The sequence below is a fragment of the Puccinia triticina genome, chromosome 4A, assembly GCF_026914185.1.
Source record: "Puccinia triticina chromosome 4A, complete sequence".
Lineage (NCBI taxonomy): Eukaryota > Fungi > Basidiomycota > Pucciniomycetes > Pucciniales > Pucciniaceae > Puccinia > Puccinia triticina.
In genome coordinates, this window is record NC_070561.1 from 3,611,399 (window position 1) to 3,623,776 (window position 12,378).

Consider the following 12,378-nt stretch of genomic DNA (forward strand, 5'->3'; position numbering starts at 1 on the left):
AATCTGCCCAGGATGGAGGAATCAGCACCTTGGAAACCTTCAACACATTCAGAAACAAGTTTGAAACCATCACTCACTACTTGGTAAGGATGGGGTACAGTACTAGCCTGGAGGAATTCAGACACCTACTTTTGGAAACTCTTCACAAGGACCTGGATCAAAGAGTTACTAGGAGCTTGATGAGGGACAATCAAATGCTAGCCTCAAAGGATGGAGGTGATATCTTGCCAGACACTGAAACTCTTCTTACCTACATTCACCAGGAAGTTTACTCAAGATCAGTGGTCAACAGAAGGACTGAATGGAGGGCAGAAGAGAAATTCACTTTGGACAACTCACCTAGGACCTCCAAACCCACACCTGCTACTCAGGGAACCGCTCCTACTGCTTCTATTTCTCTGGACAAACAAGTGGAACTCCTTACCAAACAACTTGCATCCCTCACTGCTGGCAAAGGACTACCTCCCCACATGGACAAACCTGCCAGGACCTGGCCATTCAAATGCTATTATTGTCATCAGGAAACCCATGGAACCAACAGCTGCTCTCAACTTGCCCAGGACATGTCTAGTGGTGCTGTTATCAAGGACGGAAGAGATTACAGACTTCCAGACAAATCAGTTATTCCCTGGATTCCAAGCAGACCAATCAGAACCCCAGTGGAAGAGTACTCTAAAACTAAGCTCACATCTTCTTTTGGCCAACTAGAGGAGGACCCAGTCTATTATCAAGCCCATAGTTATGAAGCAGACCTTGGAAAGAGGACTAGAAACAACTCTAAGGATCAGGATGAAGAGGAATCAGCCAAGGCAGACAAAAGGATCAGGAAGGAGAAACAGGACCTAATGGACATGGATACAGAGGACTTACTTCACATGACACAGCCCCCTACTCCTAGTGCTTCCAAATCCCCTACTTCAAAAGGCTCCCCTCAAGTCAGATTCCAGGATAAGGACAAGGATTCAACCACTGCACCTAAGGACAAACCAGCTAAGAAAACCTATTTGGAAAAGACTTTGGCCAAGGAGTACCCAGGAATTGAAGAAGAGGTGGCTAGTAGGATGTTAACTGCAGGAAAGATGGAGTTGGCCTTTGGAGAAATCTTTGCTATATCACCAGGAGTTACTGACTGTATTAGGAAGAAGATAACCAACAAAAGGGTCCCATTGGATGGTGTCAAATCAGCAAACTTCACAGACATGGAGGATGGAGAAGAACCAGCACAGGAGCAACCCACTACTCACTACTCCTGCCCCCTTGGATACATCACCATCACTATTGGAGGAGAGAAACATCAAGCACTCTTGGATACTGGCTCTATGGTCAACATTATTCCTGAAACTCTTGCTCATAAACTTGGATTAGTACTCACTGCCAAATCTATGAAGCTCAAAGGAATTGGAGGTCACCTTACTGATATACCTGGAATTGCTGAAGATGTGGAGGTAACCATTGGGAAAGTAGTTAGGACAGTTCATTTCTGGGTAGCCAAAGGACCAGTTCAGATGATTATTGGAAAGCCTTTCTTGATGGATTTCTCAGCTAACATCAACTACAATGGAGCCAGAGGAGAAGCACTTTCAATCATGGATTCAGCTGGTCAGACTTTTTTGGTTCCAATCATACTCCCCAGTAATCAGAAGTGGGAAACCAGCATACCTTCCAATTCTGGACTGTTAAATTTTTTAGATTGAGACCAGGTTTCCAGTTCCCCTCTCTTACAACTGCAACCCTGGAAAACAACCAAAAGCAACAAACTGTAGTCACTCATTCAGCAAAATATAAATCAACTCTAAAAAAAATAAAACCAGTAAACCAACCAATGCCATTATCTCTCAATCCCCCATTGTCAAGGCCACCACTCTCAAGAGATCCTTACCTCACTCCCTTAAGCCCTTTTCCTCCACCATTCACTCCTACCTCCAAGATTACTCAAGAAAGGCTGGACCTCATCAATTTTGGACCTCCTGGATGGCTTTCTCCTCAAGAATATCTCCTGCTGGTATGGGTAATTGTGATTAGACAAGGTGCTTTGGCTTTTGTAGAAACAGAAAGAGGCCTTCTTAAACACACCTATGGACAGCCTTATATTATTCCAGTCATTCCTCATGAACCTTGGCAACAGAAACCAATTCCAATCCCTGCACCCATCAAAGACCAGGTTATAGAATTGGTAAGGGAAAGACTCAGCACTGGCCTCTATGAACAATCCTTTTCCAGTTATTCCAGCCCTATATTTTGTGTAAAGAAGCAGGATGGTAAGCTCAGAATTGTACATGACCTTCAGAAACTCAACAAAGTCACCATTAAGGACGCTGGACTACCACCAAAGACAGAGGAACTCATTGAATCATTCACTGGAAGGGCTTGCTATGGAGTAGGTGATATTATGGGAGGATATGATGAAAGAGAATTAGCTCCAGAATCCAGACCTTTGACCACCTTTGAAACACCCCTTGGAAGATTTCAACTTACCAGATTACCCCAAGGAGCCACCAATTCAGTTGCAGTTTACCAGGCCCAAATGATGTGGATACTCCAGGATGAATTACCTCAACATATGGGAATCTTTGTGGATGATGGAGGTATAAAAGGACCAACCTCTGACTACAATGAAGAAACTCTAAAGGACAACCCCCAGATCAGAAGATTTATCTATGAATATGCCATTACTCTGGAAAGGATTCTTTTCAGGATTGAAGAAGCTGGACTCACCATCTCTGGGAAGAAATTTGCTTGCTGTGTACCTGCTCTGGATCTGGTTGGCCATGTGGTTTGTAAGGAAGGCAGAAGGATATCCATCAAGAAGCTCAACAAAATTGAAACCTGGCCAACTCCCACCACTCCTTCAGATGTCAGAGGATTCCTAGGTATCTGTGTATATGTTAGAATGTTCATTAAAAATTACTCAACCATTACTGCTCCACTCAGAAGACTCACCAGGAAGGACTCCTCTTGGGATTGGACTGAAGATTGCCAGGATGCCTTTGAGGACCTTAAAAGGATTGTTGGAACTGATATCACCCTGAAGAAATTGGACTATGGACCTAATGCTGGCTTAATCAAACTCTCAGTGGACTCCAGTGTTATTGCTGCAGGAGCTGTTCTTACTCAACAGGATTCTGATGGATTGGATAGGCCTGTGTTATATGAGTCAGTAGTCTTTTCACCCAGGGAATCAAAATACTCACAATCCAAATTAGAACTCTGTGGTGTTGCCAAGATCCTCAAGAAACTTCAAACCAAACTGTGGGGCCAACATTTTCAACTCAGAGTGGATGCCCAGTGCCTTATTGGAATGATCAACAACCCTTCACTTCCCAATGCCCCTATGAACAGATGGATTGGATTTATTCAGTTATTCTCCTATGAACTTGTTCACACTCCTGGAAAAACTTTCACCTTACCTGATGGACTTTCAAGAAGACCCCCTGATTCTGATGAAGATGACTGTCCTAGCTTTGATGAAGATGAAACCTGGATCAAACCTCACCCTGGATTTGGAACTAAACATTCTACTTTTGGCCTGCTTCTGGGGACATCAGCTAAGTTGGGGGAGGGGGTAAGTAACTTGCAGCAAGGAATTTGGAAGCACCTCCAGGAATACCTTTCAACCATGAACAAACCTCCAGGATGCAGCAGCCTGGAATTCAAGAAAATTTTGCACAAATCAGCCAACTTCTTCCTTTCCAATGGAGTCTTGCACAGGATCAACAAACCATTCTCCCAGATAGTAGTCACCTCCTCTTCAGCTCAGAATTCCATCCTCAATTCCCTTCATGAATCCTTAGGCCACAGAGGTATTGCTGAAACCTACAGAAGGATTAAACTCAGATTTTGGTGGCCAAGTCTCAAGAGAGGTGTTACCAAGTGGGTCCAGTCTTGTGAAGCTTGCCAGAAGAGGAGTTCAAAATTGCCAATGGAACCCAAGAAACCTACAGGAGCAGCAACCATCTTTGGAAGAGTCAGTTTGGATACAGTTCACATCAAAGCTGGCAAATGGAAATACCTGGTAATTGCAAGAGATGACCTTTCTGGATGGGTAGAGGCAGTTGGACTAGAAAAGATTCAAGCAAAGAAAATCTCTCCGTGGTTCTTGAACTGGATCTACAGATATGGAGCCCCTTGGTCAGTCACAGTGGATGGAGGATCTGAATTTGGACAACAATTTCAAAAATCCCTTCTGGAATCTGGAATCAAAATCAAAGTCACCACCCCTTATTATCCTGAAGCAAATGGTATGGTAGAAAGAGGACATCAGGCAATTAAGGATACCTTGGTCAAGCTCTGTGGAAAAGAAGGCAAGAAGTGGAGGAATTATTTACCTTTAGTTTTATTTGCAGACAGAATTTCCACCAAAAGATCAACTGGTTACTCACCTTATGAATTAGTTCTTGGACAGCCCCCCATCTTACCCATTGACCTAGAATTGGAAACCTTCTTTGGAGTGGATTGGTCAAAGGTAGAATCAACTCAGGATCTTCTATTGGCTAGGACTCAGCAGCTTGAAAACAGGGATACCATCTTGCAGCAAGCACACCAGCAGCTTATGGATTCTAGGAAGAACTCTGTGGACTATTGGAACAAGAAGAAAACATCAAGGCAGCCACTAAAGAAAGGTCAATTAGTAGTAGTGTATAATAAATCTTTGGACTCTCAGTTTGGCAAGCTCTTTGAAAATAAATGGAATGGCCCTTACAGAATCAAAGCTCAAAAACCAGGAGGATCTTACATCTTGGAAGAATTTGATGGCACAGAATTAGCCAGAAGGTTTGCTGCAACTCATGTCAAGGAATACCACTCCAGGTAAAAACAAATAAGGAATAATCAATTCATTTCTTTCCTCTTTTCTCTTTCTCATCTTCTTACACAATAACATAACAACAAAATAAAATCAAATCTATAAACAAATCAGAAATAAATCAATATAAATCAGTCTCAAAAACACTCTCAAATAAAAATAACTAAATATAAAAATCAAAAGCTCACCTCTTCTTCTTTTATCACTACATCACCCTCTTCCATTTCACTTTTCTCCTTCTCTTTTCCCTTCTCCTTATCTAAAAATCAAAAGACATCAAAAGAAAAATTAAAGCATAACATTAGTAAAAATCCTCAATAAAGAATAAAAATAGAACTTACCCTCAGCTCTTATCCTCTCCATTTCTGCTTCTACCCTCCAACCATCTTCCTCCTCTTCCACTTGGTCCCTCATCCTTAATAATTCCAGGGCATTCCTCTCCTCAGTTTCCTCTATCATGGCATCTATTATGGAATGAGTATCCATCTAAAAATCAAAATAGAAACAGGGAAAAATATCAGTATTATAATCAATCTTCTTTCTTTTCAAATTCTTATTCATATACATACGAAATCCAGTCAACATACATGTGCAAAAGCGTCGTGGAACCGGCTATACAACTTAAGGCGGGCGTTTCGTGCGGTAACCGGGTCGTCAAGATCCTCACGAGCAAAGGCAAGAAGTCCTTGTTGGATATAGCGGCGCAAGGCATCGACTTCTTCGGGTTTAAAAGAGTCTCTCATGCCGGCGTTGTACGCGTGAACATTGTCGACGAACGAGTGCGCTCTGCGAATAGAAAAGGGGATTTCGTAGGAAGGACTAATGACGGCCTCTTCGTCGAGCTGCGAAGATGATATGGACGTATTGGACGAATAATCTACCGAGTTTTCAATGATATCTTTCGGCGAAGAAGGCGTGGAAGTGGCGCTGGAGGCAAACATTACGGATATTGAATGCGATAACGGAACTTTTCCGTTGGCCGATGACCAGGGCCTTATATTTACGTTCTCCTCTTCATTCTATGACGTCACTATGGACGCCTTCACATTTCAGAAGCATTTGGCGCGGTTTTTCTTTCATTTCTTTAATATTGACTCTGGTGTTCGACCCAGTTTAATTAATCCTTGGATCACTTTTGGATCGCCTACACGTCATTCATTATTCCTAAAATCTTTTTCAGTCGAATGGCCAGCTTCAGGAGTCCATTTGGACAGTTTCTCGGCGGTACCTTTGGCTTATTTCATTATGTATTCCTTTAATTTCAACTCCCTTGCGGCGGAAACCGCGGAAATCATAATGAAACTTTGAACCATTCCAATAACGATTCGGCCGACCTCAAAATTAACATTAATCTTTCCAGTTTTCATCTTCCCGATCTCACCTTTCGTTTGAACTCGGTTTCAGCCGATTCTATCGAGCGGTTTCGGAATTATACGCGCTCAAAGTCACCCTAGTGTTTCCACGGGCTCATTCACAACTTTCATTCAGTGTTCACGGCGACCTATCGGTCGAATTAATTCTAAATATACCGTAATCCTTAATTCATCTTCTCTTTCCGTTATTTCAAACGAATCCGGAATTAGACAATTCCATCGACTGAAAGCTGAGTTATATCCGAAAACAGTTTGCCTTATATTGACGCGGTGTTACTACTACGCGCACCCGCGGATCTCTCTTGGATCTTTAACCGGCCCTGCACAATCGATAATCAACCCTTAAAAATAATTAGTATATACCATTTTAATCTAGAGAATCGTATCTTTCGAATGAACTCGGTTTCAAGAAATTTCATCGAGCCGTTCCGAAGATACAGGTCGACCATTTTCTATTTTTCTTTTTGTCATTCCGCACGCGCGCCTCCCGCTTGGAGCCCCCGCTCAGACATCAGGACCCCTCTTTCGACAGCACGCGCGCATGGACACATGTTCCATTCCTCCTCTGTACAAAATTTAACGCTTTTTCGTAGTGGACATGGGGAAATTAAAAGGAGTGAAGTACTCAAGAATAATGGGACACACACGACACGGAGGAGAGAAGTAGAGAAAAACCATCATCATGGAAAAGGAATTCATTCTGGAATCATCACTCATTTTTATCCATCCATCCATCCATCCAATCATCATTATTCCTTACCATCTAAATATTAATTACTGGACATCAATCAATTCATCCATCCATCAATGATTAAATCCATCAATCCATCCAATCATCATTATTCCTTACCATCTAAATATTAATTACTGGACATCAATCAATTCAATCATCCATCCATCAATTCATCCAATCATCATGATTCCTTACCATCTAAATATTAATTACTGGACATCAATCAATTCATCCATCCATCAATGATTAAATCCATCAATCCATCATTATTCCTTACCATCTAAATATTAATTACTGGACATCAATCAATTCAATCATCCATCCATCAATCCATCCATCCATCATTATTCCTTACCATCTAAATATCAATTATGGATCATCAATCAATTCAATCATCCATCAATCAATCCATGCATCATTATTCCTTACCATCCCATAGCAATTACTGGACATCCAACCACCACAATATTGGAATTTTCTTCATCATCTTCACCCTGTATTCTAGGAATTATTCAACCAACAAATCAATCACTCATTCATTCATCATTATAATCAATTTCTTCCAACACATTGCAGCTCAGAAACCACCCAACTTGAGCAAGAATATTCTTTGGACAGCTTATCAACCTCTCTGGACTTCAAATTCTCTTCACTGAACTTTACATTATATACTCAGAAACTCAGAAATCCAGTCATTCAATTCCAAATCATTCACACCCTTCAGAAATTACAATTATCAACCTCATCAATCAATCAATCAATCAATCATCATCAATCATTGCATTCTTCCTTAGCCTCAGTTAGGCGGGAAAATTATTCTCCAGAGTGGAAATTAGTCTAATATGTGTCTGTCTCAAGGATATTGCCTTCAGCAGAGTTAGATCTTCTTATACATTCAACCCTCATTGATAATTGGACCTTCTTTTGGATACTGGACTCTTTGGATTGGATACTGGACTATGGATACTCTGGATACATAGGACTATTGGACTTTTAATTGGATTTGGACACCTTGGACGCAGATATACTGGACTTGGATTATACTTGGATTCTAATTGGCTTTGGACACTGGACACTGGATTTGGACTACTACTCAGGACTTTGGATTTCACCTTTTGGAGGAAGAACACTGGACTTTGGACTTTGGACTCTTGGACTCAACATTCTTCAACTCTTTCTGGATCACTCTTCTCTTTGGTGCATTGCCTGGGGACAGACAATAAGTTGGGGGAGGATGTGGTGCTCCATTCCAAACCATAAGTAGTATTTTATTGCTTTCTTTTACATATATTCATCATTACATTGAACATTTCCCCATAACCCTTCACAAATACCTCATTATTATTGCATATTCAGATTCTACATCAAATTTCACATATAGTCCCTCATACATAGTATACCCTTATCTTCAATGGTTCAATAGTTATAGAGGATATAAGACTTACAGATAATCTACAGTCTTCATTAGTTACAATGCTCAATTCATTAGTAACTTACTTGAATCATTACAGTACATTACTTTTACATAATTACTTTCACATACTAAACCCTTTACATACATTCCTCATTATGTACTATGGCTATTATACACATTACATCATTAGATCTGTGCTTACTTCTTTCAGTAGTGCTCATCATTACAAGTAGTTACTATGTTCTCATCACTTTTCCCCATTAGTACATTCTTTTATTCCCATAACCAGCATTCCCTTTTCAGCATTGCTCATCATTACATACTGTTACTATGTTCACATCACTCTTCCTCATTTGTACAACCTTCATTCTCATAGCCAGAACTCTTCATAGTCTGTGCTCATCCCTCCTTACTATAAGAATTGTCTTTCCCCCCCTCACTTGTACCTCATGCAGAGAAATATATACAGAATTTATAGATAATTTTGGATACAGAAATTATAAGTCCCCCACTCTCATCAATCCTCCATCTCTCTTACCCTCAGTAGTCAGTAGTTAAAGCTCATAGTACTAGCTCCTAAGATCAAGCAGAAATCAGCCACACCTTTTCTTCTTTTTTCTTAGTGTTACTCTCATCCCCTCAGCATTAGTCAGGAAGGCAGCCTCATCAGCACCCTTGCATAGCTTACATTAGTACTAGTGTTGCTATCCATTTACCTTCCAAGCTCTATTCTCCCCTTTGAGTAGTTCCACACCGGATGAGCGTGGACTCGAGGTGGCTGAGAAGGATGATTGAGTCGAGGTCAAACAGGCGCGTGGTGGTGGTGTTCGTCTCTTCTGGGCCTTCTGATCCCCCCAGCCCATCATCTGCTTGACCAACTACGAGGTCTCCTTGGTTTTCTCCTCCGCTTGGGATGCCATGATGAGTCACTGGTGTGTGGTGAGAAGACTGGTCTGCGTGCTGGCCACTTTGGGCAGGCTGAACTAGCCTAGCCCACCGGCTTTGATGTCCAAGCTCCCGCAAGGCTACGGGCCCACGGCCAAGAACTTGGCGCTGGTGTCCGACCAGGTCCTGGCGATCTCTCTGCCGTGGTTCAAAGCAGAAGATTGGTTTAGTCGGCCCCCTTTTTGTTTCTGAACACCTTTGATGAGAGAGCACTGATTTTTTTGACCATGCAGGACCAGTCTCGCGGCGGTGGCCGGCAAGAACAGGTACGCCAGACCGCGCATTTTCCCACATCCCACCATCAAAATCTTCAAGGGGCGCGACCCTATTGTTGAAAAAATCATCAATAATACACTCGTCCCCAATAAGTGTGAATTCACTCCTAACAGCCTCTTAATGATGATCTTGACTGGACATAATTGGGGCGGTAAGTTGGTGACCACAAAGATGAGTGGATGCATTGTGCTCCTGGCCCAAGTGAGTGTTACTTTTGAGAAAACTGGCTTGCAAGGCATTGAATGGATCCTCCGGTGGGGTGCAGATGGGAAGTTTTGTGCCGGCCAAACGCGCAACAGTTGGGCTCTTTGACGGCTGCTACACCCGGATGGGCATGTCTGAGGAACTGGCCCAGGGCCAAAGCGCGTTCATGGTCAAGATCATCAACGCTGCAAAGATCCTCTGGATGGCCATCCCGCGCCCCTTGGTCATCATTGATGAGCTCAGCTACGGCAGCAGTACTTATGACGGAGTCGCTATCCCCAATGCAGTCCTTGACCATCTTGCCTCCATCTGCTGCTTTTTTTCCTCTCTTTACCATTCACTCTCAATCTCTGTCCCTTACTCATATTTCTCCGGGTTGTTAGACTGTATTCATTACCCATTATCCTCAATGGAATGAGATCACAGTCAATTTAAATCACATACTCTTCTCAAATCCAAACACACAGTGTTTCTCTTTGATCCAGTGATTTCCAATTTTTTTGAAATATCCGGAAAGGGTGCAAATCTAACCCACGAAGTTCCTAGAAGACAAACTTGGTGCAAAGACAGAAGACTGAGAAGAAGGGGAAGGGGAGGAGGGACAGATCATGTTTCTTTACAAGCTGGTGGCCTGCCTAGCAACCAAGAGCCACGGGATCCATGTTGACCGTCTTGCTGGTATCCCATCACCAGGGCTGCATTGGGCCCACCTGAAATCAAAGACCTTGGAAGAGTCTGTCAACCCAAAGAATCTGGCCCATACTAGCAATGGTGCAACAAATACTATACATGTATTTGTATATGGCATGTATTTTGTATAGCATATACATTGTATTTGTATTGTATTTTTTATCCAATACAATACATTGGATTTTTTGCATAATGTATTGCTCTCGCCAAATGTAATATTTTGTGGATTGGCATGGTCAATACATTTTTTTTGGAATGTATTGTATTGTATTGTATTGGGTGACCAATGCAATACAAATACACCAAGACATTTTTTATTCAAATATAAATAAGATATAATGTATATGCCTGTACAATACACATATTGCATTTGTTGCACTGTTGCCCATAGGGCCCCATTTCATCCCCGCATCCTTACATGTCTTCCTAACCAGAACACCTTTTTATTGCCCGGTGGGTGTTTTAATAAAAGGCCTTTTACTCTGTCTGTCTGCTTCTTCTGCCTCTGGTGTTAACACAATTTTTTTTGACTGCGCACCCAATGGCGAGCTTCTTTCTTGTGCACAACTCCTGGTCTCTTCTTTGTGCTTGTCAACTGGTGCTAGATTCACATTCCTCTCAACAGAGCAAATTTATACCAACTGCGCTGGCGGGTTGTGAGAGCTGGTGGCAGGTGCACAGAGTCAACTAACAGGCTTTTTGAATGGGGGCAGAAGTTCTGGTTGTACATAAACTCAGACGAGCAGCGGCGCAGCCGCCCTGAAAGTCTAGTTGAATCAATAAATAAACGGAGCTACTTCGCGCAGCAGCAAAAAACTCTTTGCGCACAGAATCAACCGTCCCCCAACGTCGAGCCCGCTGTGCGCGCAAGCCAAAAATACTTCGCGCACAGTGACTTCCCCCAAAAGAAGGAGGTGATTTTTCCGGATTTTTTTTTTGATGAATCAAAAGAGGGGGTCTTACTTGCCCCCTCCAAAAAATATTGGAATTTTTGAAGGTGTCCTTGTGATGCAAAAAAAAAAATCATAATGTTAATCCAAAAAAAAGGCACCCGCTACCCCGATAGCCCACCCCGGGGCCTTTGTACCTGCTCAAACTTAAGTGGTTGGGTACCCAGCCCCTCGAAAAGAAAGTTCGAGGGGCAGCAGCTCCGGGCCCGGCTATCCCCCAGCCGCCGTGCCGATGGCCGGCACAGGCCATCGAGCGGAGTTGCACACTCCCCCGATGACCGGCCAGCACATGCGTGCATGTGGCACAAATTACCGGTCATCGAGGGGATTATGTACTCCTCTCAATGGCCAATCTATCCCGGTCATCGAGTGGAGTACATACTTCCCTCGATGACCGGGTCCATGCCGGTCATCGAGAGGAGTACATACTTCCCTGGATGACCGGGTCCGTTCCGGTCATCGAGGGGAGTGTTCACTCCTCTCGATGACCGGAGTAATCGGGTCACCAAGGGGAGTGTTCACTCCTCTCGATGACCGGAGTAATCGGGTCACCGAGGGGAGTGTACTCCTCTCGATGACCGGGTCCATGCCGGTCATCGAGAGGAGTACATCCTTCCCTCGGTGACCGAGTCCGTTCCGGTCATCGAGGGGAGTGTTCACTCCTCTCGCCAACCGGAGCAACCAGGTCACCAAGCTCCGGTCGTCGAGAGGAGTGAACATTCCTCTCGATGACCGGAACGGACCCGGTCATTGAGGGAAGGATGTACTCCTCTCAATGACCGGCATGGACCCGGTCATCGAGAGGAGTACATACTCCCCTCGATGACCCGATTGCTCCGGTCATCGAGAGGAGTACATACTCCCCTCGATGACCCGATTGCTCCGGTCATTGAGAGGAGTGAACACTCCCCTCGATGACCGGAACGGACCCGGTCATCCAGGGAAGTATGTACTCCCCTGGATGACCGGAACGGACCTGGTCATCAAGGGAA

General features: G+C 43.4%; 1 protein-coding gene across 1 annotated transcript; it reads left to right on the forward strand.

Annotated features, from left to right (window-relative positions):
• Positions 1-9,326: 9,326 nt before the first annotated feature.
• PtA15_4A422 (uncharacterized protein) lies at positions 9,327-10,164 on the forward strand (the record flags this gene model as incomplete). Its single annotated transcript, XM_053168304.1, has 3 exons — positions 9,327-9,430; positions 9,500-9,743; positions 9,808-10,164. The coding sequence occupies 3 exons, from the start codon at positions 9,327-9,329 to the stop codon at positions 10,162-10,164; spliced, it is 705 nt and encodes a 234-aa protein (XP_053019526.1).
• Between the last annotated feature and the right edge of the window lie 2,214 nt (positions 10,165-12,378).